Below are 24,208 nucleotides of genomic sequence, written 5' to 3'. Positions count from 1 at the left end.
GTGGGGTTTAGACACCGCATCCTACTGGCTACTTAAATCTATTCTAATATGTAAATCACAACAATTGAACTACCAACATGTCCTTGGGACCTTTGACAGCTTCTCGTTCGCTTGTTCAATCTACTGGTATATATTAAAAGATGTAGATTTTTGCGTAAATAATAAAATGGCTTTAAGCAAGTGTTACATAATGGCTTATTATGAGTGGTTTAGGGGAGTTTTTCCCCCCTTGGGATTTTGTGTGAATATTCAGTAGTGAATGTATAACGTGACCTCAATGTCAAATAAAGCATACAAAATTGGGCACAATTTTGGGTTAAGTGATAGCTGTTTTCGTGACATTTCATGGCAGGAATTTATTCAGTAGGTGCTTAATAAAATTTAAGTATCTACTAGCATGCCCAGTTTCGTGGATAAATGGGTTCCTTGGCGATTTAATTACAACTTTGCTGTATTTATGAAACGGAATGGGTTTGTACGTAGAGTTCCTGGTGACAGTTGTAGCAGTAAGCCCTCTAGAATGGCATCCTAATTCTTAAACAAGACGTTATAAGACGAAGACGGTATACTTACTTAAGCTGACATCAAAGACCGTGTCAAAGTTTTGCCCTTAATTCTGCTCACGATGAATATAATATCGTGTATACCTAGCAAGTTAATTACGTTGGCGTGAAAATTAGCCATGCTGCTAAATGAGTTTCGGTGATGGCGTGCGTATGTTGTAGTTTATTGGAGATGTCGATATAGTGCCTGCCCGAGTGTTATTTACTGTTATTATTTATGGAAGAGTTTTAAGATTAGCATAACCGTTTTTAGTACGAGCAATTCAAAGGTTACCACGGCGATCAACAGTAGGATGAAGAAAATTAGGAATACCTATAGATATTACATGGCAGGCAGAATTTAATTTTAATTATATATGTAATTTAATTAACTGTTAGGGATTTGATAGAGAAGTAGGTTTTGAGATGTGACATCCAGCTGGGAACTGCAGTTGGTGTTCCAGGTTATAGACACGGCTATTACAAAGTAGTCAGGAATCTGTAGAAAGCAGGATCGCTCGTTCTGTTTGTTAGTTACAAGGTGTGAGAACTGATCCTTATAAGTATATAACATTAACGACGGCAATATTATTAATTTAATTCAGCCGCATATTTATTTTCATTCGGTACGGCAACAGTTATTTTGGTAGTTACACTTTACCGTTACAATAAATCGATTTTGTCTATATGAACATCATCAATAATATAAATTATTTATTTTAACGGTATAACAAATTAGAGGGAAGTGAAATAATAGATTAATTCCAAGGTACATACTTGAGGGAACAGAGTAAAAGCGTAGGTAGTGATAAAACAGACACGATTCAATGGTTGTAATGACCTCGTGCCGGTGCGATCCCCACGGATCACGTTTTGATCCAATCTTATTTTTACTATCCATAAATTATATTGGATAGCATCTTGTGCTTACACGCGGTAATTGTTTGCTGATGGTCACGCTATTATTACGAGGTGATCTAGGTCACCTGACTATACCTATTAAGTAGGCAGTGGTGAGTAATAGATCAATTCGAAACACTTAATTACGTCTCGTATGTACAACAGTTAAAATCGATTTATGTAGACATACTATCAGTTAGACATACTCCTAATGGATCTTAAGCCTGATCGAACTTAAAATTGAGTGTGACTTTTTCTGCATTCCGTACCTACAAAAGCTTCTATTGGTAAAGTAATCACTTTTAGCCTAAACATTTTCAAAATTTAAGGTTAAAAAATTATAATGGTTTTTGCACTCTACGAAAAAAGTATATTAGTTCAATATTAACTTACAGCAATTCGTTGTATTTGAACTGACCAAGAGATCGATTGCTCAAGAATCGTGAAAGTTTCACTGAAAAAGTAATTTTCCAATGGACTACTTGTCGAGTGCTGACAAGTCCCCATTCAGCGTTTTGTTCAATTCAAGAGCATCATATTTCATAACTGAGAGATCGCTAGTATCGAACTTCGCTTTTTGTTTCGGCAAAAGGGCCAGTAACTTAGTATAATATTTTCATAACTTTGTCGTATTCTTTTATAAAATCAGAGGTTATTTGTTTTAACAGTTCAACGCTCAAACGTACCAGTTTATTGGCGAAACGTTCTTTTCGGCGAACGAATGCCTGCAAATTGTGGTACCTAGAGTCAAATCGGTCGTCGCAAATTGAATTTCGATAAAGTGTTCTCAACTTAATTATTTATAAATTAAATTGTGGTGTAGGTATACGGTAGGCGCAGTGAGTTTGGATAGAGTAGGTATGTACAACAGTGTCTGAAAATCTGAAGGGAAGTGGTTTTTAGAAGATTGTAAATATGTACAACCAAAATATCTACTAAAATCCCTAATTCGTAGTATCTAATTGCTACAAACACTACGGCACGGTAGAAATTATTTATTCTTAATTGGTTACTGTAACATAACTTCAATTCTAATTTCCAAGACTCAGATAAAAAGTACTAACGTACGTTAAGCAATAAGCATGTCACTTTATATCAGTCATAGCTGACATTTATTATGTTTTTATCGTGTAGTTAGAAACGTTGTGGCGCCCAGCGCCGAACAAGCCCGTCCCACGGGAGGTTTAAGATATTACCAAACAATGTTAGTTGAAATTGGCAGCTGCTATCAGTGGCAATTAGCAACAAATTGTATCAACCAGTGATCTGATCTATCTGTTATGTAGGTGGAATAATAATCGTTACAGCAATAACCTTTAGTGACGATAGAGCTTCCGACTGCTACGAAATGGGAATAATACATTATGAAAGTGAAAATCATTTTAATCGACTAGCATATTATACGTGTAATGCAATTTAAGCATGTAAAAATAACTTGAAATAAAGTTTGTTTTTGGATTATAACGGAAATTCAACATTTAGTTACGAGTGGATATTTCGATCAATTTTGCAAAATTCCGCAGAATTACGATAGTATTTCTTAGAAAACTTCAGGTAACTATTTACATAACGAAGAATCTACAACCGTTCGGCTACAAAATTCGTCCAACAAATGGACTTGAGGTTTCAAAGATATTATCAGTAGAGCCCGACGCTTGTCGGTCTGATGTAATCAGTGGGAATAATTTAGTTATTTCTTGGAAATCAGAAGAGTTACTTCTTTGCTACCACGAAAAACACCTGAATGTGTTGTAAGTTCATAGTTCAGTAAAATTATCTTCGGAAGTCAGGTAATGCTAAAGGAAAGCATAATGCTCCTTGATGTTGCATGTGAGAGCTACGTATTAAGCATATTGTTAACGAAGCACTTCATTTACACCTAACGTAACTATAAAGATCTTGTTCTCTGTTAAAACACAAGGAGACGCGACAAGTTTAATTCAAAACTATACTATACACAGAAAAGTACACTTTTTCTATACGTTGATAATGTACTTCACTGGATAGTAATTTATTGAATGCAGGTAAATTAAATCCTAACATGTAGGCTAGACTGAAAGTCAAAGGTTTTGTGCTAAAGTATGCAAATTGTACGTAGCAGTATGTATAGATAGGGTAACGAGTGAAGTACTACGAGATAAACTGAGTTTGATTTATATTGTCATAAAAATATACAACAAGACACTTCTCTAGTTTCAGATTGAATAAATTATAGTGTTTCGGATTAGTGTGAATTTATAAATAAGTACAATAATAAGAAGTGAAAAGACATTATGTTCAAGAATTCAGTGATTGCTAGCTTCAGGATTATTATGTACAACAGTTTTAGTGTATTCACAAGTCAGAAAGGTTGAATTAAATTCGAAGAAGAAATAATTAGTTTTTAGTACGTTACGGTTTGTACTTACGTACTTTTTAAAGTTATTAAAATAAAAGTTTCTAGTTGGTAAAATTCATAACTTTACGCTAACTACTACAGCAAATAAAAATAGGTAGATGTTAGGTAAGAAGATTTATTTTCAAGTTAAATGTTTCAGCTAAGGAAAAATAAGTCAGGTGTGGTAAATAAACAGGTAGGAGGTATTATCTTGTCTACGCAAGGTCTACTATTAGAAAAAAATATGGTAATATATTACCTATGGCGTATAGCATCTTCATGTACCCGAACACGCCTTGTCGATTTCATTTTCACCTAAACATTTTATGCCAATGAATATGTTATTTTAAATAACAATGAAAATTTTACTTTCACTAACATGTGTTTGTAACTGAAAGTATCCTTAAGTTTGATTGTGACATCAACAAAGACATGGTGTTCTAGTAGAGTGTGAGTATGTAGAGTCACGTATGTGGTATTGTTTGTACCTACCTGTCACTAAATGCTTAACTACGATTACGAACATGGATATGCACGTTAAGTGACAACATTGAGCTTAGCGATGTTACTACTAAACTAAACGGTTAGCCAAGTTTTGGAAAAAATCCTTAAATGGTTACTTAATTTATTATTTGAAAATTTAAAAAATGTTTATTTTGTGTTCTTGTGCTAATGAGAGTGAACAAAGTTATGCAAAAGCTAATACTTAATGAAAACAAAATCTCAACTGGTGTAGCTAATAGATATTGATTGATTTTGATAAAAGTTTACTTGGAAAGCTTTTCAATTGTTATGAATATCAATTTGGCATGTTCGCGGCGGCGCACTGTCGCTTGCCGCCGTCATATTTTAATCACGTAATGTAATGCGAAAAATCTGTTCGACTAATACTACCTACGTTTAATGGTAAACTATCGATCCAAATATAGAAGGATACTCCGAGCGCCATTTAAATCGAAGTCATCGTCAGCAATTATGTACAAAGGCACAAAGCACAATGCGATATTGAACAGACATGCTATTTAAGTATTTAATTTTATAATCGACCCATATCGTCTATTCAATCGACACAATCGTTTGTCTAAATAATGTCGTGCAAAATTCGAAACACCAGACATTAGTTACGTACCTTAAAATTCACAGCCAATCTAAACAACTGAAAACTGACATCCATAAATATTTACATTCCGGTAGACGTGAGACGTGTAATAGCGTGGTGTATGTTGTCGGCGCTGCGGACGCTGTAGACGGCGGAGTGGTGCAGGCGCGCGGCACTCGCGGCGGCGCGGGCGGCCGGAGCGCGGGCGGAGCGGGGCTGCGGCGCCGGCATACTACCGCCACTCCACGACGCGCGCGGCAGACGCGGGACGCGGACGCCGACTGACGCGCGCCCGCCCGCGCCGCCGCCGCCCGCCCAACGCACCCGCCGCCCGCACTCCTCTAATTCTAATTGTTGGCCACCTCTGGCGATCCAGGTCATCGTACCTGCATGTAAATTCTTTCCTAAACGGGAAACTCTGTTCGTACCTGCATATTTGATGATTATGTGATTCAATTCAAGTCGAGATTACAGTGGTACCTTCACTTTCATAAAAAGTTACTAGCGAATAAGTTTTCCCGGCAGATTTTTTATTTAACAGAGACGGTACCTACGTCCGGACTACGCAGCTACCGAGAATTAAAAACCAAGTATAAGACTTTTTTATCGATCTAAGTAGATTTCCAGTTACATAAAAGAACTGTGCACAATATAAACAATCGTATGTTTTACATACCAAGTTTGTGAGCCACAAAAAACGTGTTAATAGAGCAGGGGAAACCCCAAGAGACAAAGCCCAATTCTGCACTGTGGGTTGCGAGTTAAAATATTTTACTCAGCTTCGTAACAAAATTCTTCGTCGTGTTATGTTGGTACTTAATGTTAACTTTTATGAGGATCATGATGACTTGGAAGAAATATTTAGCTACAGACTCATACACTTTCTCAGCAGAATAATATAAAGGTAACGTCGTATAGGCAATCTAGCCAGTTTGATCAGACTGTATCCTAGATATCTGTAGGTACCTATGTTTTCCACAGGAAACTTGAACCCTTATGATTCAATAGGTAGGGCGTTTAAAATTATAATTGGGCTTATAAGGTAAAAGGTCACACGTATTCGTAGTAGATATACTTACTTGGAGACCTTCGCCGAGGTAGTTATAAACTCATTTTTTATTGATCTATTAAACTTTCCATGCATGCTAATGGGTAGCATTAGACATGACTGTCATGATTGCGTTACAGGTTGCATGAGCGCCGATGTAATTATCTAGTACCTGCCCACTGTTCAGCATGTTATCTGTGGTTATCATATTGTAAATTGCTCAGTAAATAATAAATCAAAATACCTTTGTTTTCAGGCTTCGTTGGGCCATAAAAACACAAAAGTTTGTTAGCATATAGGAACTTAAATGTATGTTGGTATCACTTCCAATGCACTATGTCACTCTGCAATAACATGTCCTGTGGCCAGGAATTCTCGACTAAAAAGAACAGGCCAAGTTTCAGTCGGACTCACCATTATCTATAAAATGGTCAAAACATTCATATTGGCTATAGGAGAGATTTCTAAAATGTTTTTTTTTTATTCTGGTCACACAGTATTTGTTGTACCTGAAACAATGAAATAGGTACACGATTCTGTGAAAAATTTCAGCTGTGTAACTATCACGGTTCATGAGATTCAGCCTGATGACAGACGGAGGGACATATAGACAACGAAGTATTAAGTAGTAATAGGATCTCTTTTTTACTCCTTTTTTCGGAACCCTAAAAAGGACTGATATCTAGGTAGATATGTATAAGGGCACACTTGAGAGACACATTCGATATTGATGTTGAAAGTAAAATGAGTTACAAAGTCGCCAACCAGGAGAAAGAAGGACCCATTCTACTTAGAAATAAAAACTGGATAGAGCACGTCCCGAAACACCTTCTGGAGCGCAAAGCGCATGCACAACAAAAACACCAAACCCGCCTGCATAAAAATAACGAACTCACATGTCACAAGGCAGAAACATATTGAATACTTAGGTACAGTTCAGGAACTTAACAGTATGGAAGGTAATATCTCACCTTAAATTATTAGTTTTCTGGTATTCTCTCTGGGCAGGTATGCCTTTTAAGTTTCTTGTTTGACCCGTAGTATAAACATATGTAGTGTGTTAAAGGTTCATAAAACGCACGATGTACAAGATTGCCATCCCATACACTATCTACACGAACACAAGGCAACCCTTTTCTTCGTTTTACGACTTGCGCCGAATGATAAGTTGCTGACACATTCTATACTTTACCGCCTTGGAAGTAGGCAAAATGTTCCTGAAAATACCTACATATGTACATAAATACAGCCAGTGTGAATGCGAGAACTTTGCTATACCTACCTCTAGTTATTGTCACACAGGGTAGGTAGGTACCTACCTACCAATATTAAAAAGAAAAATGTTTTTCCATCTGACGATATCGCCTATATTAGTCACACCTACATTTCTTTAAGCCCTAATACCTATTTCATACGTAGGTACTAGTACGTAAATAAGAATGAGCAGAATTGCAAGGAAAATTTTCATACGGGTGCATGAAGGATTCTAGTAGGTCTGTAAAAACAAGAGAAACTAACACTGTATTTATTTTAAACCACAAGGATTTCACGTAGGTCTGTTTTCATCTTCATCCCAGGAATGTTTATAAATAGTGAATGTTGTGCAAGAATGAACAACATTAGCTGGCTATTAGCTATTTTTAACAAAAGTACCTCATCAACTGAGATTATTGCTACATTACAGATATTTAAACACGTTACGTTAATTAAGCAGGAATGTGTATGGGCATACCTGCAATTTGTATTTCAATAATTGTTATTATTGATTTTAACTAAAGTTATTATCTTTTAAAGACGCGAAGTAATAGTAGGTGGTAAAATATAATGATGTAGTTACGGTTAGAATGGAAGTGGTACTAATTTACGGCTTGTGTTTGTAAACCATAAGGCGCACATGACTGATTTGCTTACATTTACGCCTACGCGCGTGCCCTGTATTAGTTGCGTATTAGTTAAACTTACGTGTATTCTGTGTTGCATTGTGTCAAAGTATATATGTATGTATATTTACCTAACGACAATCAACTGACGGTTCATAACGATTTCTCCTTCTAAGCATAAGGAACAAGGAAGGGTTGGCGGGACCTGCCAACATTTTGGCACGCTATCAAGCAATCAAGGATTTAGCTATGAAACTATACCCTGAAATATTCGGGGTAAGTTCTGACCCAACGACCAACATATTCAACTATATAGAAAATGATAATGCGGGATTCGGAATAAAATAAGTATGTATACAAAAAAAAAACAACTTTTGACTCGTAAAAATATTTGATGTTCTAAGATCAGAAACAAGAACAATAAAACATTAATTAATAACTTGGAACGCTTGCCTGTGGAAAATGTCGTCTACTTATCTTGTGACTTTTCTGACCGTCCTGTGTAAATGTCGCAGTCATCTGGTTCATTCTGCGCTTCGAATGAATGAATAGTAGTTTATAAATTAAAAACTAAACAGTTTTTTGCACGAAAAAAAGGTGTTCCTGAAAATTCATAGTAAACAGTTGTTTTAAGAAAGATAATGTTTATGTTGTCGGTACACTTGAGCTTTAATGATTTTACGAGATACTCGTTGATACTGGATAAAAGTTCAGCTTTTTAAATTAGGCCAGGAAAATCCTTGCCCTAACATGTCTTTTGAGAACTGATTACCAGCAATAGAAATAATAAAAGAAAACAAATAAAACTTTCCATTTAACAAACCGAAACATGAGATTGTATAAAATTCACTTTGTTATAATAAGATAGACTGCCAAAGACGTGACGACTAGGGCATGCAATACCGGTTAACCGGTTTCGTTTTTACCGGTAAATCGCCCATTTTTGCGAGTTTTAAATTACCGGTAAAAATAATATGAAACCGGTAATTTACCGGTTTTTACGTTTTTCTGATAAAATATAGCAATTGTTCATTTAACGTCAAATCTTTGTTATTTAGCCTGAACATAATGTATTGTTGCATACATTACGTATTGTAAGAGTGTTAAAGTTGCTGTTTTTTAGGAAAGTAAACTTGTGTGTCCTTAGATATCTCTAGGTTAGATACAAATCTTCTTTCTCATCTTAATTTATAAAATCTAAACAAATTGTATTCATTCCGTTATTCTGTTTTTCCTCATAGCTGTCGGCTCATACTAGGTACAAATGTAGCTAATGCTTATTTTACCTATTCTATGACCTTACTGAGCAAGCAAGGGCTTTTACTTCACCACCATGCGGACAGCTCTGAGGACACGGTGGAGCACACAGTCCAGGTGTGCACTGCCTGGGAAGGGTACCGCCGTGTTGTCGTCGAGGCAATAGGCAGCGGCGACCTTTCGCGTCCTTCCCTGGTTCAAGCCATGGTCCGGAGCTAGAGGGAATGGGAAGCCGTCGCCTCCTTATGCGAAGCAGTCATGCTCGAGGAGGAGACGACAGAGCGACTGCGAGTAGCACCTCTCATCCCAGCCGCTGTAGTGGACCAGGAAGACAACACGGGCGCCAAGGGTCGAGAGGCGACTCCCGGCCAACGTAGGTGTCGGTCTGTGGGCGGTGAGTTCGGGTGGCTCATCGTTCCACCGTCTGCATAGACAACAGACCCGTGTCAGCGTTGTTCCACGGGCTCCTCAGGGAGATGTCAGCAAACCTAGTGGGGCACCCAGCAGGCCTCCCGGGATTGTTCGAAAGAGTTACCGCGACCCTGGTCCATAAAACGCCTACTAAAAAACATGGGTTTTAGACAGAAAGAGTCTGTAATTTGATGATTTACCATAAAAAAGGGCTTTCACTCCAATGAAAAATATGTTTTTTTAAGGTAATTCTTAGCGTTTATCCCGTCTTGTGACGGGGTCGGCTTTCCGTATCTTCCTTCTTCCACTTCGCTCTATCCTCCTGAATAGACATCTTCCTCTTCGATTTCGCAGATTTTCATGTCATTCATTACGACATTCAACCACCACGGTTTCGGCCAGCCTTTGCGCCTTTGACCGGGTCTATTGAGAGTGAGTATCACATTCACACTGCCGATGTCCTCACGTGTCACTCCTTTTTACATGTCTGTAGGTACCATCGCAGCCGTTTCTCTTGCATTTTGTCGGCGACATCGCGTACGGACTGACATGTTTTTGTTACGGCCCACGTCACAAAAAAACGTTTACCACCTTATACTTTGCATATTTATTTAGTTTTTGCTTTAAGACTACCCAATCTTATTGTTATAATATCACATTTAAAAAAAATACAAAAATTACCGTTTTACCGGTTTACCGGTAAAAATATTTTTATTACCGAATTTTTACCGGTAATTTTTGTTTTACCGAAATTGCATGCCCTAGTGACGACATTACCCCCTGATTGCTGTTTCATACAACATGGCGGATGGCCTGTATTTTCATGTTTTATTTCAGTTACGAAAAACAATTGATGTCAGTCTGATTACGTTACAGTTTTTACTGAATCTGTGAATGTTATTTTATTACATTAACTAACTTCCGGTGTGTGATGAGGTGTGTTGATTAAAAGTAGCCTATGTTTTAATCCAGGGTATCACCCTATCTACATACCAAATATCAACCAAATCGGTCTAGCCGTTTTTGCGTGAAAGAATAACAAACATACTTCCATACGTTCTCACAAACATTCACATTTATAATTTTAGTAGAAAGTAGGATATATTATGTGTGTTATTGATAACAAATAAATTGAAACGCGTTTGTCTTGAGACCTTACTAAGGCGTCGTCCTAGTTGGCAGCGATCGCACGATGGCGCGATGCGTTTTTCATCTCACTATCTCACTTGCGAGGTTCAAATAGGACACTCTGATGAAATCTGTATGTTTGAACTCATCGAACGACGAGAACGCATCGTGTCATCGTACAGTCGCTGTCAATTAGGACGACGTCTTAGATGAAAAACGCATCGCGCCATCGCGCGATCGCTGCCAATTAGGACGACGCCTAATACTCCCAGAGTTTTAGTGCTCAAAAAACATGCAGTTAAAAATTAATTTTAATTAATAAGATTATTAGATCTTAGATTTCAACGTAAGGTATTAATAATTCAATAAAGAAGAAATAATTCTACTAATATTATTATTTATTTATAAGAAATTATTGTAGGTACATTCTCAATAAAGATAACATTTCATCTTCTTGAACATGCATAATTTATCTGGCATGGTGTAATGAAGCTAACCAAGGATCGTAAGGTACAATATGGATGGCGTAATAATAAGAAATGCCTGTGGCGAATTGCGAGGATGCTTTTGTATGAGCTAAAATGATTTGAATAATGCGTAAATACACCATGACCTCAATTTTAAAAATGCACTGTGACTAACACACGCGATAGTCACCACAAATCTATTTTAACGAGAAGGATTCACACAGCACTATTATGCATTGCGTTGTCACCTGGTATAACAAACATACTACATTTTGTGTGGGCGACTGTGAATCATCTTAAAAATCAACAATGATTGAGTTCAACAACTGTATTTATTTATTTTATTAATTCATAAAAAATCACCAAGAATATTGAACAGCTGATTGATGGTCTTCTGAAGAAATAACCATTTCTGTTAATCATAGATAGAGAACATCTCATAGGTCTAATCAAGGCAACAGAAGTTGTCAAATAGCTGTTTTTTCACTATAACATTATTTCATAAGCTGAAGCATAGAATGCTTTAATGTGTGTACAATTGAAATTTACATATTTTTGTACATAAAGTCACACATTTTGATTTTATGTATATCTATGAATTACAGAAGGTTTTAAGATTAAATATGACTAACTTAAACTAAATTAACAGATAGTATTATCCTCCTTTCTTCCATTTTTCTCCTGGAGTATACTCAGTCATAGGTTTTCCTGATATGCCACAAGTCCCAATGCCAACTCTACCAGTCAAATTATCAGGTGAAGCAAATATGCTTTTTGTCCTTACACCAGGTTTCTTGGCTGCCTTGGTGTGGAAATTCAGCCATTTATTCTTTTCAGTTTCTCTTTCCTCTTCAATCTGTTTAAACCTTTGCTGCTTTTTCTGTTTTTTCTTTTTAAGGTATTCTCTATTGTAGCCTTTGCCATGTCTGTAACAAGAAACAATTGTCTTGTAAATGTAATAATGTAACATTCAGCTTCATGTACATACTTAAGCATTATATTTCTGCAAAAATGTATGAATCAGTTGTGTAACTTACTTGCTTTCATCTCCACTATGAGGTCTCTTCAGACTGCTACCCGGTATTACCTTTACATCATTAATTGAAACTACTTCTGCAGTAGCATAACCATCAAACTTTACTTTCAAAGTATCCTCAGTAACATCTTCAATGAGTGCTTCATAAAATCTGTAAAAGAATGTGAATATATAAATATTTAGATTACAGGACACTGTTGAAAATAAGTGATGAGTATTTGTACAACTTTATATTAATAAATAAAAAAATATTGTTTGGCTGTAAAACGGTAAATATGGAATGCTATAGCCCATAGTTTGTGGGTGTATAGATGTACAAGAGACACAACAGATTTTATTTGAGTTGAGTTTGCAGTATTCACAAGGATAAAACTCATAACATAAAAAAATAATTGTACACTGAATTGCTTCGCACAACTGGATGAGAAATAAGTTCCATAGGAATTTGAATCATTATCACTAGTGTATGTGTTGATAGCAACACATTTATTGACTTGAATTATGGGCCCTATCAGTTGATATAATACTTTTGTTACCTTTAATGCCTGTGGTGCATGCTTTGGCAGGAATAATAAAGAGTTAAAACCAAAAGCATGTTACATGTAAACCTATTGTTGTCTAGCGTGTTTTAGAATACTTACTATGCCAATTATTATAGGTATGTACATAAACATAATATGATTATACCCTAAACAAACATTAATTTGGCATTTTAAAGTCTTTTTCAGCATCAAATGACAGGCTTACGCTTGGTAAATGTAAATATCATTTGACAAAAACTATTTTGTTGTGTTGGTTTTAAACAAAGAACATGTTGGTAAAAACAACTCACTGTCCATCTGATCTCCATTTAGCCAGGCACCGTTCTCCGACTTGCCAATTTGAAAGGTATTTGTGAGCGCTTTCATCATCCTCGGCCGCCAACAGGGACGCTGTAACATCATGATCATTACTAGAACCATGAATATTAGGGACTTTGGAGTCACCATCTTGAGTTTTTATAAGATCTTGTGTCAACTCTATTACTTCTTCCAAGTCAGCCTTTAGTTTCAGCAACTCCTCGTTCTCACCATCAGTGAGCAACGCTGCTTCTACCTGAAAAAAATAAAACATTAACCTCATGCATTTGTAACACACGAACTCATCAAACTTTAATCGATTAGAGCTATCACTAACCTGTTGAAGTTGCAGTTTATAATTCCTTAAATCATCTGCCATTGTAAATGTTTATTTTTTTCCTAAAACTAATATGAATTCAGATAAATTAAGCTTTGGGAAGCTATTTTTTGACGCATTACAACACAATTCAACAATAATCGTAATCGTTTTCGTCAATCAATCCATAGACAATATATATAGAATAGAGTCAATAGAGAATTAACTACAGACAAAAAAACAGAAAGCTAGCATACCATAGATATTATTTCGAGTTGAATAATAATTTAACTAATTTTTGTTTTATAGATTTGTTTGCGGTTTCCTAAAATGGTGAATAGTTTAGTTAGCTTGAGTTATTAATGCTTTGTACAAACTGGATAACTTGATTTTGGTAATCCAACTTTTTGACCTCTACAGTTCCTTATTATTCTTACCCAATAATTTTTCCATGGTTAATTTTCAGTAGGAAACCTACAAAGTAACCGCGGGAAAACGGCCAGTTTTACATGTATTTTTTTTTACTGAAGTGTCCTTTCCATTATTCAACTGTAGACAAAGTTAAAAACAGTATATTTGTAAGCAGAACATGTAAGAATAGTTCTTTTTTGAGGGTAGGCTTATAAACAAAAATAATCGTTTTTTTTCCCAATCAGCCACCTGAAAATAAAGTCGTTGACCTTTGGTTTTTTTGCATGAATAAAGACTATATACATGGCCATCAATAATACAGGATTTGAAATGAGCAAAACGCACGTCTCAGCTCAGGTGTGATACCGGGTTGGTCCGAAATAGTATTGTGGTATAGAAATTTTCGCAAAAACAGGCTGAAGTCTAGAAGTAGAGGATTGATACCATTGCATATCATATATGATCATGATTGAACATGTTAGACATATAATTAATTACTTGGAATAAGTGCCTAAAGAAAGAAATTATTAATGAAATTGAAAATGCTTTCACAATATAAAAAAATAATTTATTTCAATTTCTAATTCGTTTTCACATTAAAAAAGTTATGCATGAAATATATAATTTATTATTAATATCTTAATGTTAATTCTTAATAGGTATATTACACATTTACTGAAGACAAATAAGTATATAATATTATGTACATTCATTTAAAATCAGTCCAAACTGGTATAAATTAGCCAAAGATTACAATTGTTAAGTTTTATTTGCATGTTTTTCAGTTGTTGGTTATAAGAAATATATGTACCTATAATACTTTTTATGTAAATTAATTTAGTTACTATCAGAAATACCTTAATACGTTTCAAAATTAAAATTACTGTTTCTGATTTAATAATTTACGTGTACTTTGACTTTAAAAATTATAAACTTTTAAATGTATAAAACGAGAAAAATAAATGCGAGAATAAAAAGATCACAGAATAACAAATCCTATATTCTATGATGTATCCATAGCATTGTAAAAGGTTTATGTGGTTTTGTTTTTATAATAAATGTGCTTAATAAATCAATATTGATTCAAGATAGCTTAACCAAAGGAGTCAGGCTGCTGTGATGTAATTGATAATTTTTGCGTTTAACGTCGGATATTGATTAGTTCTTGTTTGTTATCATTGTTATTTCCATTATTTCTTATATTTCGAAGAACATAATTTAACTGTCGACACTGACGAGATGGCTTTGTAATGCAGTAGACTGGTGGTACCGCCGCCGAGAAGCGAAGTCCTCGTTGTCGTCGTTCAATCTTTCCTGTTCTACGGATATGTCTCCATGCACCGGCGTCACAACCAACTGTTCATACTCTAAAGGCCGTTTTCTATGTACAGAACATTAATTTATTAATAAGAAAAGTGAATTGATTCAATAAATGACAAGGTACGACGAGCGGTGGATATAGTTTGATGGCTTACCCAATCAACTGTAGGAAAGAAATCTTCAGCCAGTGGAAAAAACGGAACTCTGAGGCACGTCCAGGTTTTAGGGCAGGATTAGCCGCACCAATGTAAAGCCAGAACAACCACAAGATACTGAGGCAGCCGAGAGCATAGCCCCAGTGTACGAGAAACATGAGCAGCAATTTAATTCCTACCTGAAATTACATATAAATTATGAAACATTTCAATTTCTTGTCGTAACGCAATGGATAAATCGGGTATTGAAAACTGTATTTAATCAGATATACCTGAGTTTTGCTTACACAGGTGACATAAATTAATACATACCCCAACCAAGGACAACCATCTATTACATAGATGCGAGTACCAGTTCTTGTTTTTAGAATGAACGCTAATGCTCGGTCGTCGAACATCTCCGTTAGACGTTCGTCCATTCATGATAGCGGAATCAGTCGGCGATGGTGTAAAATCCTGGAAGAAAAAAAACTTAGTTCACTTTATTGTAATTACGAGACTAAATATTCTGAAGGTCTGAAAATACCGTTATCAATAGGTTTGTGTTTGAATATCTCGTATTAGGAGCGGGTGTAGGTAGAACTTACCCCAACATTCTTATGCCTGATTCTTTCCGGGAATAACAAATCAAGGTCGCTGCCAGTAGCCCCGTAAACTTGGGTGTCTCGTTGGGAACTACCTTGATATCTGAAAAAAATATAATTATCTTTATTCAGGTAAAAATTTAAGATAATTATAATGGAATTGGAGATGTTTTTTCACTTGAAGAAATCCTACCTTTTCTTTAAAAAAGGTAATAAATTTTAGGTAGTGCATACCACACAGGGCATTCAAATTGAAAGGGCTATTCTTACGACGCGTGATCGACACCTTTATTGAGTGGTGTTCCTCAAACTATATCTTATTTCGGGTTCTCTTTACTAAGTATCACATGCCAGACACATAATGATTTGGCAGTATGTTAAAACACATAGTTTTATTGTAACAGCAAAAATTAAAACAACAGGTTGGAGGCAGTTAGCATTCGGGCATGCAATGAATGGACTCTGAATAAAAAACAAAACATACCTCATTTCGCGTCTATGTTGCAAATCAAAAGTCTGGGCGAGAGCAAAATAGGAATAATCAATGCAAGCATAAGTGATGAGGAACGGCATAGTGACAATGGGTGCAAGTTGATTGATGTCTCCAATGATGATGAATGTTACAGTCACCACGGCTACTACCACCATTGAGTATATTGGCACTTTGTTGGGCCCTCTCTGGAAATAACAATAGGATTTTAAAAGAAGCACCATTATTTGTTAGCTTAATCTCAATAGCGATTGTGGTGGTATATTCAAGGCACACATCTATTTCAAAACATATTTAGATCTCATTCCTTTTATAGCATAGGTCTTGTCTTACTAAATACTATCTATTTATTATTTGTTAAACCAATACAACACTCATTTTCTGTGTAAATGTACCACTTACCCCATTTCCAAGAAATTCCAGTCCTGGAATGACTTTCTCATTGGCAATGCTTTGTAAAACCCTGGGTGTGCCATACATGGCACCTAAACACGAACTCATTGAACTGACATAGAGACCAGCTAGTAATAGAACAGTCACAGCAGATATATCTGCAGTAATGGACAGGTTTTGAAGCAAACCTTCCCTGGTCACAGTTGCTGCTAGAGTTATTATAAACATCAGATATAAAAATGTCCTGGAAACAATATATAAGAGATGTTTAATTGTCATGGTTAATGAGAATTAAATTTTCTTAAAGATTGGGAAATAATTAGCTTACCCAGTGCCAATAGCAGCTAAAGAACCATTGGGTATATTTACAGAGGGATTTTTCAAATCTCCGCTCATGTTGATTCCTGCTAATATACCAGTGATGGTGGGGAAGAACACTCCAAAGCATTTGAACCAAGTGTAACCATCTTGGTAAGCGGGCCATGTATTATTTGCTGCTACTCCACTGAGCCACCCTTTAAATTCTAGCTGAACTGCAAAATGTACAAAACAATTAGATATAAATTATGGAGATTACTAGTCTCCATCTAATTTAGATATATATTTGTATGACTTACGTTTTTCATCAGTAGGTACTGTTGTGAATGATCCCACAAAGAAGTCAAGTGCAGCTAACATGATGATCATTAACAGTGCAAATTGTAATTTGACCACCCATTTCACTCCAGCTACATTAATGGTGCCAAGCAGCAATACTGCAGCTATAGCAAACCCTCTGGAGGCCCATTTGTGGGTATCACTAAGTGGATCTTCAACTACAAATCCAGCCATAGATTCACCAAAACCAAACACATTTAAGGCACAGCCTACAGCCTGAAAAAAGGATTTAATGTAGATTAAGTGTAGGTAGATTTTTGATGTGATTATAATAGTAAGGGTGCTTAAGTTATTTTGTTCTTCTGCTATAGCGTGTAAACACATTTCTTGTACAAAACTAAGATTTCAGAGAGGCATAGATGAGGCTTAGGTAACAATCTGAGGATTTATAATATTTTTAGTGTTCTGATGTGTATTATGTATTACCTGACCAAAACAGTATATCATGCCAAGAGCTCCTCCCATTCGGGAACCTAATGTGTGTGCCAGCAAAAAGTACACACCACCACTTTCTATTCTGCATCTTTCACAAATTCCCACTGCAGACAACACTGAGATCAAAGCTACAAAAACTGAAAAATAAAGAATTGTCTTTGAGATGCTATTTAGAATTATCAGGCATGTTAAGTAATAACAAAGTGAACAATTTGTAATACAAGCTATTTTCCACAGTTTAACTTGGATCCAAAGCGATCTACTTCTTATACATAGATAAAATATGCTGTACATATGACATCCAAAACAAATGTGGTTTTTCATTGGAAGAATATAGATATTTCTAAATTGTTTTATTACAAGACTATAAATATACACATAAGTACTGGTTTAAAAATTTAAGAATCTGATAAATTACCTGTAAAAAGTACTATAAATATTGCATTGACTAAGCCTGCTTGTCCAACAATCCATCCAGATCTTAGAAATACAATAACTCCAAAAATATTTATAAGGCATGATGTAAATACTCCATCCCAAGTACCAAAAAGCACAGGCTGGGATATAAAAAAGTTTGATTTCCACCACGGTACATCACCCTGAAATATGATTAAAAATCAATTATCATAAACAATAGAAACTCTTCATTTATCAAGTATTGTTAATCTGGAGATATTTGCAAATGATAAGATAACTACTTCCTTACCGATATTACCAATAGTACCTACAAATGTACTGAATTCTAAAAATGTTCCACTTATTAATGTGTAGTAGACAATGGCATGAGAAGCTGGAGTCTTAAGGTGGCAAATACAAATCAAGATTTCTAATGAGAAAAAGTTGATGCATATTTATAACTATTTTCACTCCATCATAACGTAAACAAGGATGGTACTTGTGAAATGGTATTCCATATTCATATAAAATTTAGGGGTCTAAAGAACCCATTGAAAGTAACTTAGGCAGCAGCAATATAACCAGGTACTTTGCTTATTACTGATGTTTCTTGGGAAAGCGAAAGTATGTCATCGCATCCAAACCAGTGATTTCTCTTAGTAAAATATAGTTTACCTGTATATCTGCAAAAATTTCATTAGCTCCTGAAGCTTGATGTCCACCTGAGCCATATTGTGATTCATTGCCTAAATCCACGAAACCACCAGACTGTCTTCTCATTCGAGCTCTGTCAAATCCTGGTTCGTCACTCCGAAAACTATCTATATCTAAATCATTTCTCCTTTGGCGATTACTTTGATCCATTTTGATAGAAGTATTAGCAACTACGTATAAATATCAAAAGAAAACATCGATAAACATTATTCTTGGCTGTTTACTTATCTAAGGAAATCACTGACATGACATGACATTGACTGCTAGTGCTAGTGCGTTCCGATTTCCGAAGTTTTTCGTCACGTCGTTTTATTTGTTTCGTATTCATAGGAGACTCATAATTTGTCAGTGATTATTACAGATCATTGACATATAACTTCACAGATGCGTCGGAGCAGATCGAAACAAAAGTTTTATTTTAGTTTTGCTGTGCGCCAATCAAACAAAGACAAACGTCAAAGTCAAACTTGACAAAACACGTAAAATGACAATGCGTTAAGAGTGTGTTCCGAAATATATATCCATCACTTTGGCAGATATATTAAAAAGAATGAATTCCAGTCTATAATATAGAATAGTCTCTATTGGATTGGGGGCCCTAATAATAGACGCTGACCAGCTTTATGGGAGGGTTTGTTGTGAAGGCTAAGGTATCGTTGCGCGGCGCAAAAGGTTTAGTTTGTGCTGGAGTGACAGTCGGTAGTATGATTCCAACTTGCACCTTTAGATGTTTATGATCCCAAAAAAATCTGGTTTTGTAACGTTACAGTGTTTTCACACCCTTGCACACGGGTGATATTTGACCATTAAGGCTCAAGTTACCTACAAGGCTACAAGATGTGGGCTACAACATCAACATCCATTTTTCTTAAAACAACTGTTTACTTTGAAAATTAAGGTAGAATTTATAGAAACAGTCGTTTTAAGAAAACTGACGATTGTCCGTGAACGTTTACCTTAATGAAATTAACGGTGACATATTTTATAACCGACGCTTACAATATATAGAATGTTCCTTGATCAAATGGAACGGCGGCAGTATCAATGGACAGGATAATTTGCCAACTTTTTGACGCGTTGTAATTATAGCTACTTTTAATTTTGATTTTTGACATCGTGCCGGACTGCCGAATTGATGGTCATGTATTCGATTCCCGGTACGGTCAATATTTGTGTGATAAACGTGCTCGTTGGCTGCGGTCTCTATTATATGTATATGTAGGTACGTATGTAAGTAAATGTATAAGTAAATAAAGTGTATCAAGTTTTTCAATCGAGTTAGCACCCATAACACAAGCTAATTAATAGCTTAACATGGGTTTAACAGACCGTGTGTGTAGGTGCCAAGATATTTATTGATTACATTTACAACACTTACAAGTTGTGCTCGAAGAAAAATTTGTTAAAAGTACTTACTTACCCTAATTTTTTTTCAGTTAGTTTTATGAGAGTTCGCCTTTTGTTTGATAATATTTTACAAAAAAATAGATTTGGTTGTTGTGGGGTCCGACCAAGAGCGGTTCGTGTACATACATATTATGTTGTAATAATCATTAGTTTTATTGTGGACATTGACAACACTGGCTGTGTTAGGTATATAAAGCTGAAAAGTTTTGTTTTTGCTTAAACATATTAATCTTAGGAACTGCTGATTTCAGAAAAAATATTTCAGAGTTAGGCTGCCTATTTATCATAGAAAACTACTTATATGCTTCTTTTTATTCAGGTGCACGAAGTATTCGCATGTGAAGTCGCTGACGGAAGCTAGTAATAATTATAAAGCTGAACATATTTTGTTTGCCTTAATACATATATGAATCTTTAAAAACTTTGAACATTTTCTTGCCTGCACTTTCTTGAAAACTGTCGTTTAACACATAGGTGTCTTCTACAAGCACTTAAAGTGCCTTTGTGCTTTGAAAGTATTTAAATAGGTTAAGTGTAAGCCTTTTATTTATTTTTGGTAGTAGTTACCCAAGCAAGTGTATTGATAAACGCCATTAGTAACAGGTGCGAATTTATCATTAGGTAGGTTAGGTACCTACTCTAAATAAGAAATAAGAAATAGGGATAGAATGCATTTAAAACTAAAACGTGATCCTAATAATGTCACACTTACTACTACTTATAAAAGATATCGAAATTTTTGTAATTGCTTAATTAAAAAATGTAAAATCAAATACGAAAAATATGAATTAGAAAAGGCAAAAAACAATAGTAAAATGCTCTGGCATAGCATTAAAAATATTACCAACTCGCACAAAACTAAACCTCCCAATCAGGAATTATTATCTATTGAGGGAACGCCGGTTGATTCTGCTAATCTAGTTAATGGGTTCTTTGCTTCTGTTGGTGCAAACTTGGCTGGTAGGATACTCCCCACATCGTTGACATCTGATACAGGCACTGAAGGTGCCTCTGCGGATTCTTTTGTTTTGCTTGAAACGGATGTTGATGAAGTGAGGAATGTTATCAACAACTTAAAGTCGAGCAGCAGTACTGGATATGATGGCATCTCGAGCCAACTGCTTAAACTGATCCAAGAGTTCATTGTACCCCCCCTGACCGACCTCTTCAATGATTGCTTGAATCTTGGTGTCTTTCCGGAGGTTTTTAAGCAATCTATAGTTATACCCATTCACAAGTGTGGCGAGAGAGACTGTGTCAACAATTACCGTCCAATATCTTTACTACCGTCTTTATCGAAGGTCCTAGAAAAGATTATTAATAAGAGGCTCGTCAAATTTTTAGAATCAAAAAATTTGTTATCTGACGCCCAATATGGTTTTAGGCAGGGCAGATCAACCGATGATGCCGTACACACATTTACAGAATTTGTTGCAAGGAAGCTAGATGCCAAAACTAAATGCCTAACAATATTTCTGGACCTTGCAAAAGCTTTCGACACAGTCTCTCTTCCCAAGCTTTTAGCTAAGCTTGAGAGTCTCGGTATCAGGGATAAACAACTTTCTTTGTTTGAAAGCTACCTCCTGGGTCGGACACAGAGGGTAAGGATATCTGACACATTAAGCGGGGAGTGTTCTGTTAACTTTGGAGTCCCTCAAGGAAGTATTTTGGGCCCTACCCTATTTTTATGCTACATTAATGGATTATGTCAACTCAATCTTCAAAATTGTAAAATAATCTCCTATGCTGATGATACAACCCTCACCTTTTTTGGAGACTCGTGGTCAAGCGTATTCGAATACGCCCAACTAGGCTTAAATAGGGTATGTCATTGGTTATCTAACAACTCACTAACATTAAATACAAATAAATCGTACTATATAACTTTTTCTCTACGTAATTCTGTTTCACCACCGCATAAAATTATAGCGCATTCATGTGATTTAACCCAAAGCACAAATTGTTCCTGTCCACAGATTCAAAAAACTAAATCTATAAAATATTTAGGGGTAACCATTGACGAAAATCTTAATTTTTCAGAACATATAAGTAATGTTGCAAAAAGAGTGCGAAAATTAGCATATATATTTAAACAACTAAGACATGTAGCGGACTCTAAAGTTATGAGAACAGTCTATTTAGCGCTTTGTCAATCCATCCTTGCCTACTGCATTTCTTCCTGGGGTGGAGCAGCTAAGAGCCACCTAATAGAATTAGAGAGGGCCCAAAGACTTATATTAAAAATTAGTTTATTTAAACCAAGGCTTTTCTCTACCTCGGAACTCTATGAACTAGCTGAGGTACTAACAGTTAGGCAACTGTATGTTCTTTCCGTTGTTCTTAGGCAACATAGGCTTCTTCTATTTAACCCAAGTAACCCAACGTTGTCTCAGCGTCGTAAGTATCAAATATGCCCTACAGAACCAGCCAGAACAGCCTTCAGCAATAAATATTTATTTTTTAAAGGTGCACGTTTATATAACTATATTAATAGAAAACTTTCAATCTACTCAAATACAACTCTAGAATGTAAGAAAAAAGTGATCAAATGGCTTCTTACTCTTAAGTATGAGGAAACAGAGGAACTACTTAACACGCACAAAGATATCTAACATCCACACACAATCACAAACACAACACACTCACACTCACACGCACGCACAATCACACACACCCCAAAACATTTTCACTTCCATAACTCGCTCATCTAGCTCACTCCCAAACTAACTGTTCTTAAGCTATTTATTCACAAAATATTTACATTAATTGAAAATAAAATAAACTTATCTATATATACAACTTAAAACTAATATAGGGCATCAAAAAATTGCTCCTCATCGCTGTCACTGGGTAATGTACCCAAAAGACTGGCAGCATTGCCACGTTGGATGGCAATGCTCAACCTCTGTGCGAAATAAAAGCCAGCCTTTGGGTCCCGGGAAGTGTCAACCAGGCGCTGGGAGATATCCCTGGCAAGAAGGTGGGCGCTCGGACCCCACGGCCCTAGAGTTTCAACCCCAAACGGCTCAAACATGTAATTGCCTATAAGGTTACTATATTTGCGCCGCTTGAGGTTCTCTGCTTGTGCAGCGGCGGAGCCAGCACGACATGCAGTTCCGGGAAGGTGAGATGGCGCAAGAGTGTCGACGCATGTCGCGTCCCACACTAAAGTCCTACCCACCTTCCACGGAAATAGCGACATGCCGTCTGGTCTCTTGCCATCGTCGCGTGCCAAGCCATTTGGTTCGAGTACGGCTGGCACGCCGACGGCAACAAGAGCGCGACGGATCACGTCGTTTATGTTTGCATGTCGTGGTATGCGGCCGGCACTCCGGCTGCACGACAGGCCGTGGTGACCGAGGCTGTTGACAGCTTCCCCGCAGTGGCAGCGATGAGGAGAGCAGCATGGAGCACCTAGTCGGAGGCAAACGGCGAGTCTGAAGGTGGTGTCATCAAACATGGTGCCTGTGTTTGAAGACGGAAGTGCAAGAAGCCATAGACCCGACTCCCATTCACCCACAGCCAGTAGGCGCGCTCGCTCTGCAGAAGTCATTGACGTATCGATTAAACTTTTCCGTATTACTCTGCAGAGCGGCTCATCCCACTGTCTCTGAGAGGACAGGTTGGCGGGTAAGTCGGTGTTCGGGCATGCGACTTTCCAAGCGTTTAAAGCCTCAGTCAGGCTTGGCACCTCAAAATTGACCAGTGTGGTGGGTAATATTTTCCTGATCAATTTCTCAGTGCCATGGACCGAGGAAATAAAGGCTGGTAAACTTACACTGGAAATTTTACGGACGCCAAGTCCTCCCATACGGATGGGAAGAGTCGCTTGAGACCAAGCTCTGTCGTCCAAGGCCACATTTAAAATGGATGATAGTGTATGTCTTATAATTTCGTCGATTTTGTCCAAAAGGTTGGTGTGCTTCCATAAATGGGAAGCACGCAA

At 36.5% G+C, this 24,208-nt stretch overlaps 3 protein-coding genes across 9 annotated transcripts in view; all 3 read right to left on the bottom strand.

Annotated features, from left to right (window-relative positions):
* LOC110374089 (potassium voltage-gated channel subfamily KQT member 4) overlaps positions 1–5,189 on the bottom strand; it is a 40,898-nt gene extending 35,709 nt beyond the window's left edge. For 6 of the 7 annotated variants that reach the window (XR_007510413.2, XM_021331663.3, XM_021331662.3 and 3 more), the window contains exons 1-2: positions 4,949–5,189; positions 4,079–4,134 (exon numbers count right to left, since the gene is read on the bottom strand). Coding sequence is in view for 5 of the 7 variants with exons in the window: in XM_021331663.3 (XP_021187338.3) it covers positions 4,079–4,134; positions 4,949–4,993 (101 nt within the window). In the remaining 2 variants the exon portion in view is untranslated. The remainder of the gene's footprint in view (positions 1–4,078; positions 4,135–4,948) is intronic. The other variant, XM_021331667.3, reaches the window with a different exon arrangement.
* A 6,396-nt stretch (positions 5,190–11,585) lies between these two features.
* LOC110374095 (survival of motor neuron-related-splicing factor 30) lies at positions 11,586–13,499 on the bottom strand. Its single transcript, XM_021331678.3, has 4 exons — positions 13,322–13,499; positions 12,978–13,240; positions 12,147–12,296; positions 11,586–12,035 (listed from the first exon to the last, which is right to left on the bottom strand). Exons 1-4 carry the CDS (start codon positions 13,361–13,363, stop codon positions 11,765–11,767), a joined length of 726 nt encoding a protein of 241 aa, XP_021187353.1. The 5' UTR covers positions 13,364–13,499; the 3' UTR covers positions 11,586–11,764.
* A 757-nt stretch (positions 13,500–14,256) lies between these two features.
* Positions 14,257–19,128, bottom strand: LOC110374085 (solute carrier family 12 member 8). Its single transcript, XM_021331658.3, has 11 exons — positions 18,817–19,128; positions 18,164–18,344; positions 17,737–17,882; positions 17,271–17,526; positions 16,982–17,186; positions 16,663–16,897; positions 16,255–16,448; positions 15,774–15,873; positions 15,499–15,642; positions 15,187–15,365; positions 14,257–15,092 (listed from the first exon to the last, which is right to left on the bottom strand). Exons 1-11 carry the CDS (start codon positions 19,003–19,005, stop codon positions 14,930–14,932), a joined length of 1,992 nt encoding a protein of 663 aa, XP_021187333.1. The 5' UTR covers positions 19,006–19,128; the 3' UTR covers positions 14,257–14,929.
* Positions 19,129–24,208: the final 5,080 nt, after the last annotated feature.

The sequence above is a fragment of the Helicoverpa armigera genome, chromosome 3 (genome assembly GCF_030705265.1).
Source record: "Helicoverpa armigera isolate CAAS_96S chromosome 3, ASM3070526v1, whole genome shotgun sequence".
Lineage (NCBI taxonomy): Eukaryota > Metazoa > Arthropoda > Insecta > Lepidoptera > Noctuidae > Helicoverpa > Helicoverpa armigera.
The sequence above is the reverse complement of the archived record's forward strand: the minus strand, read 5'-3'. Positions and strand labels throughout refer to the sequence as shown.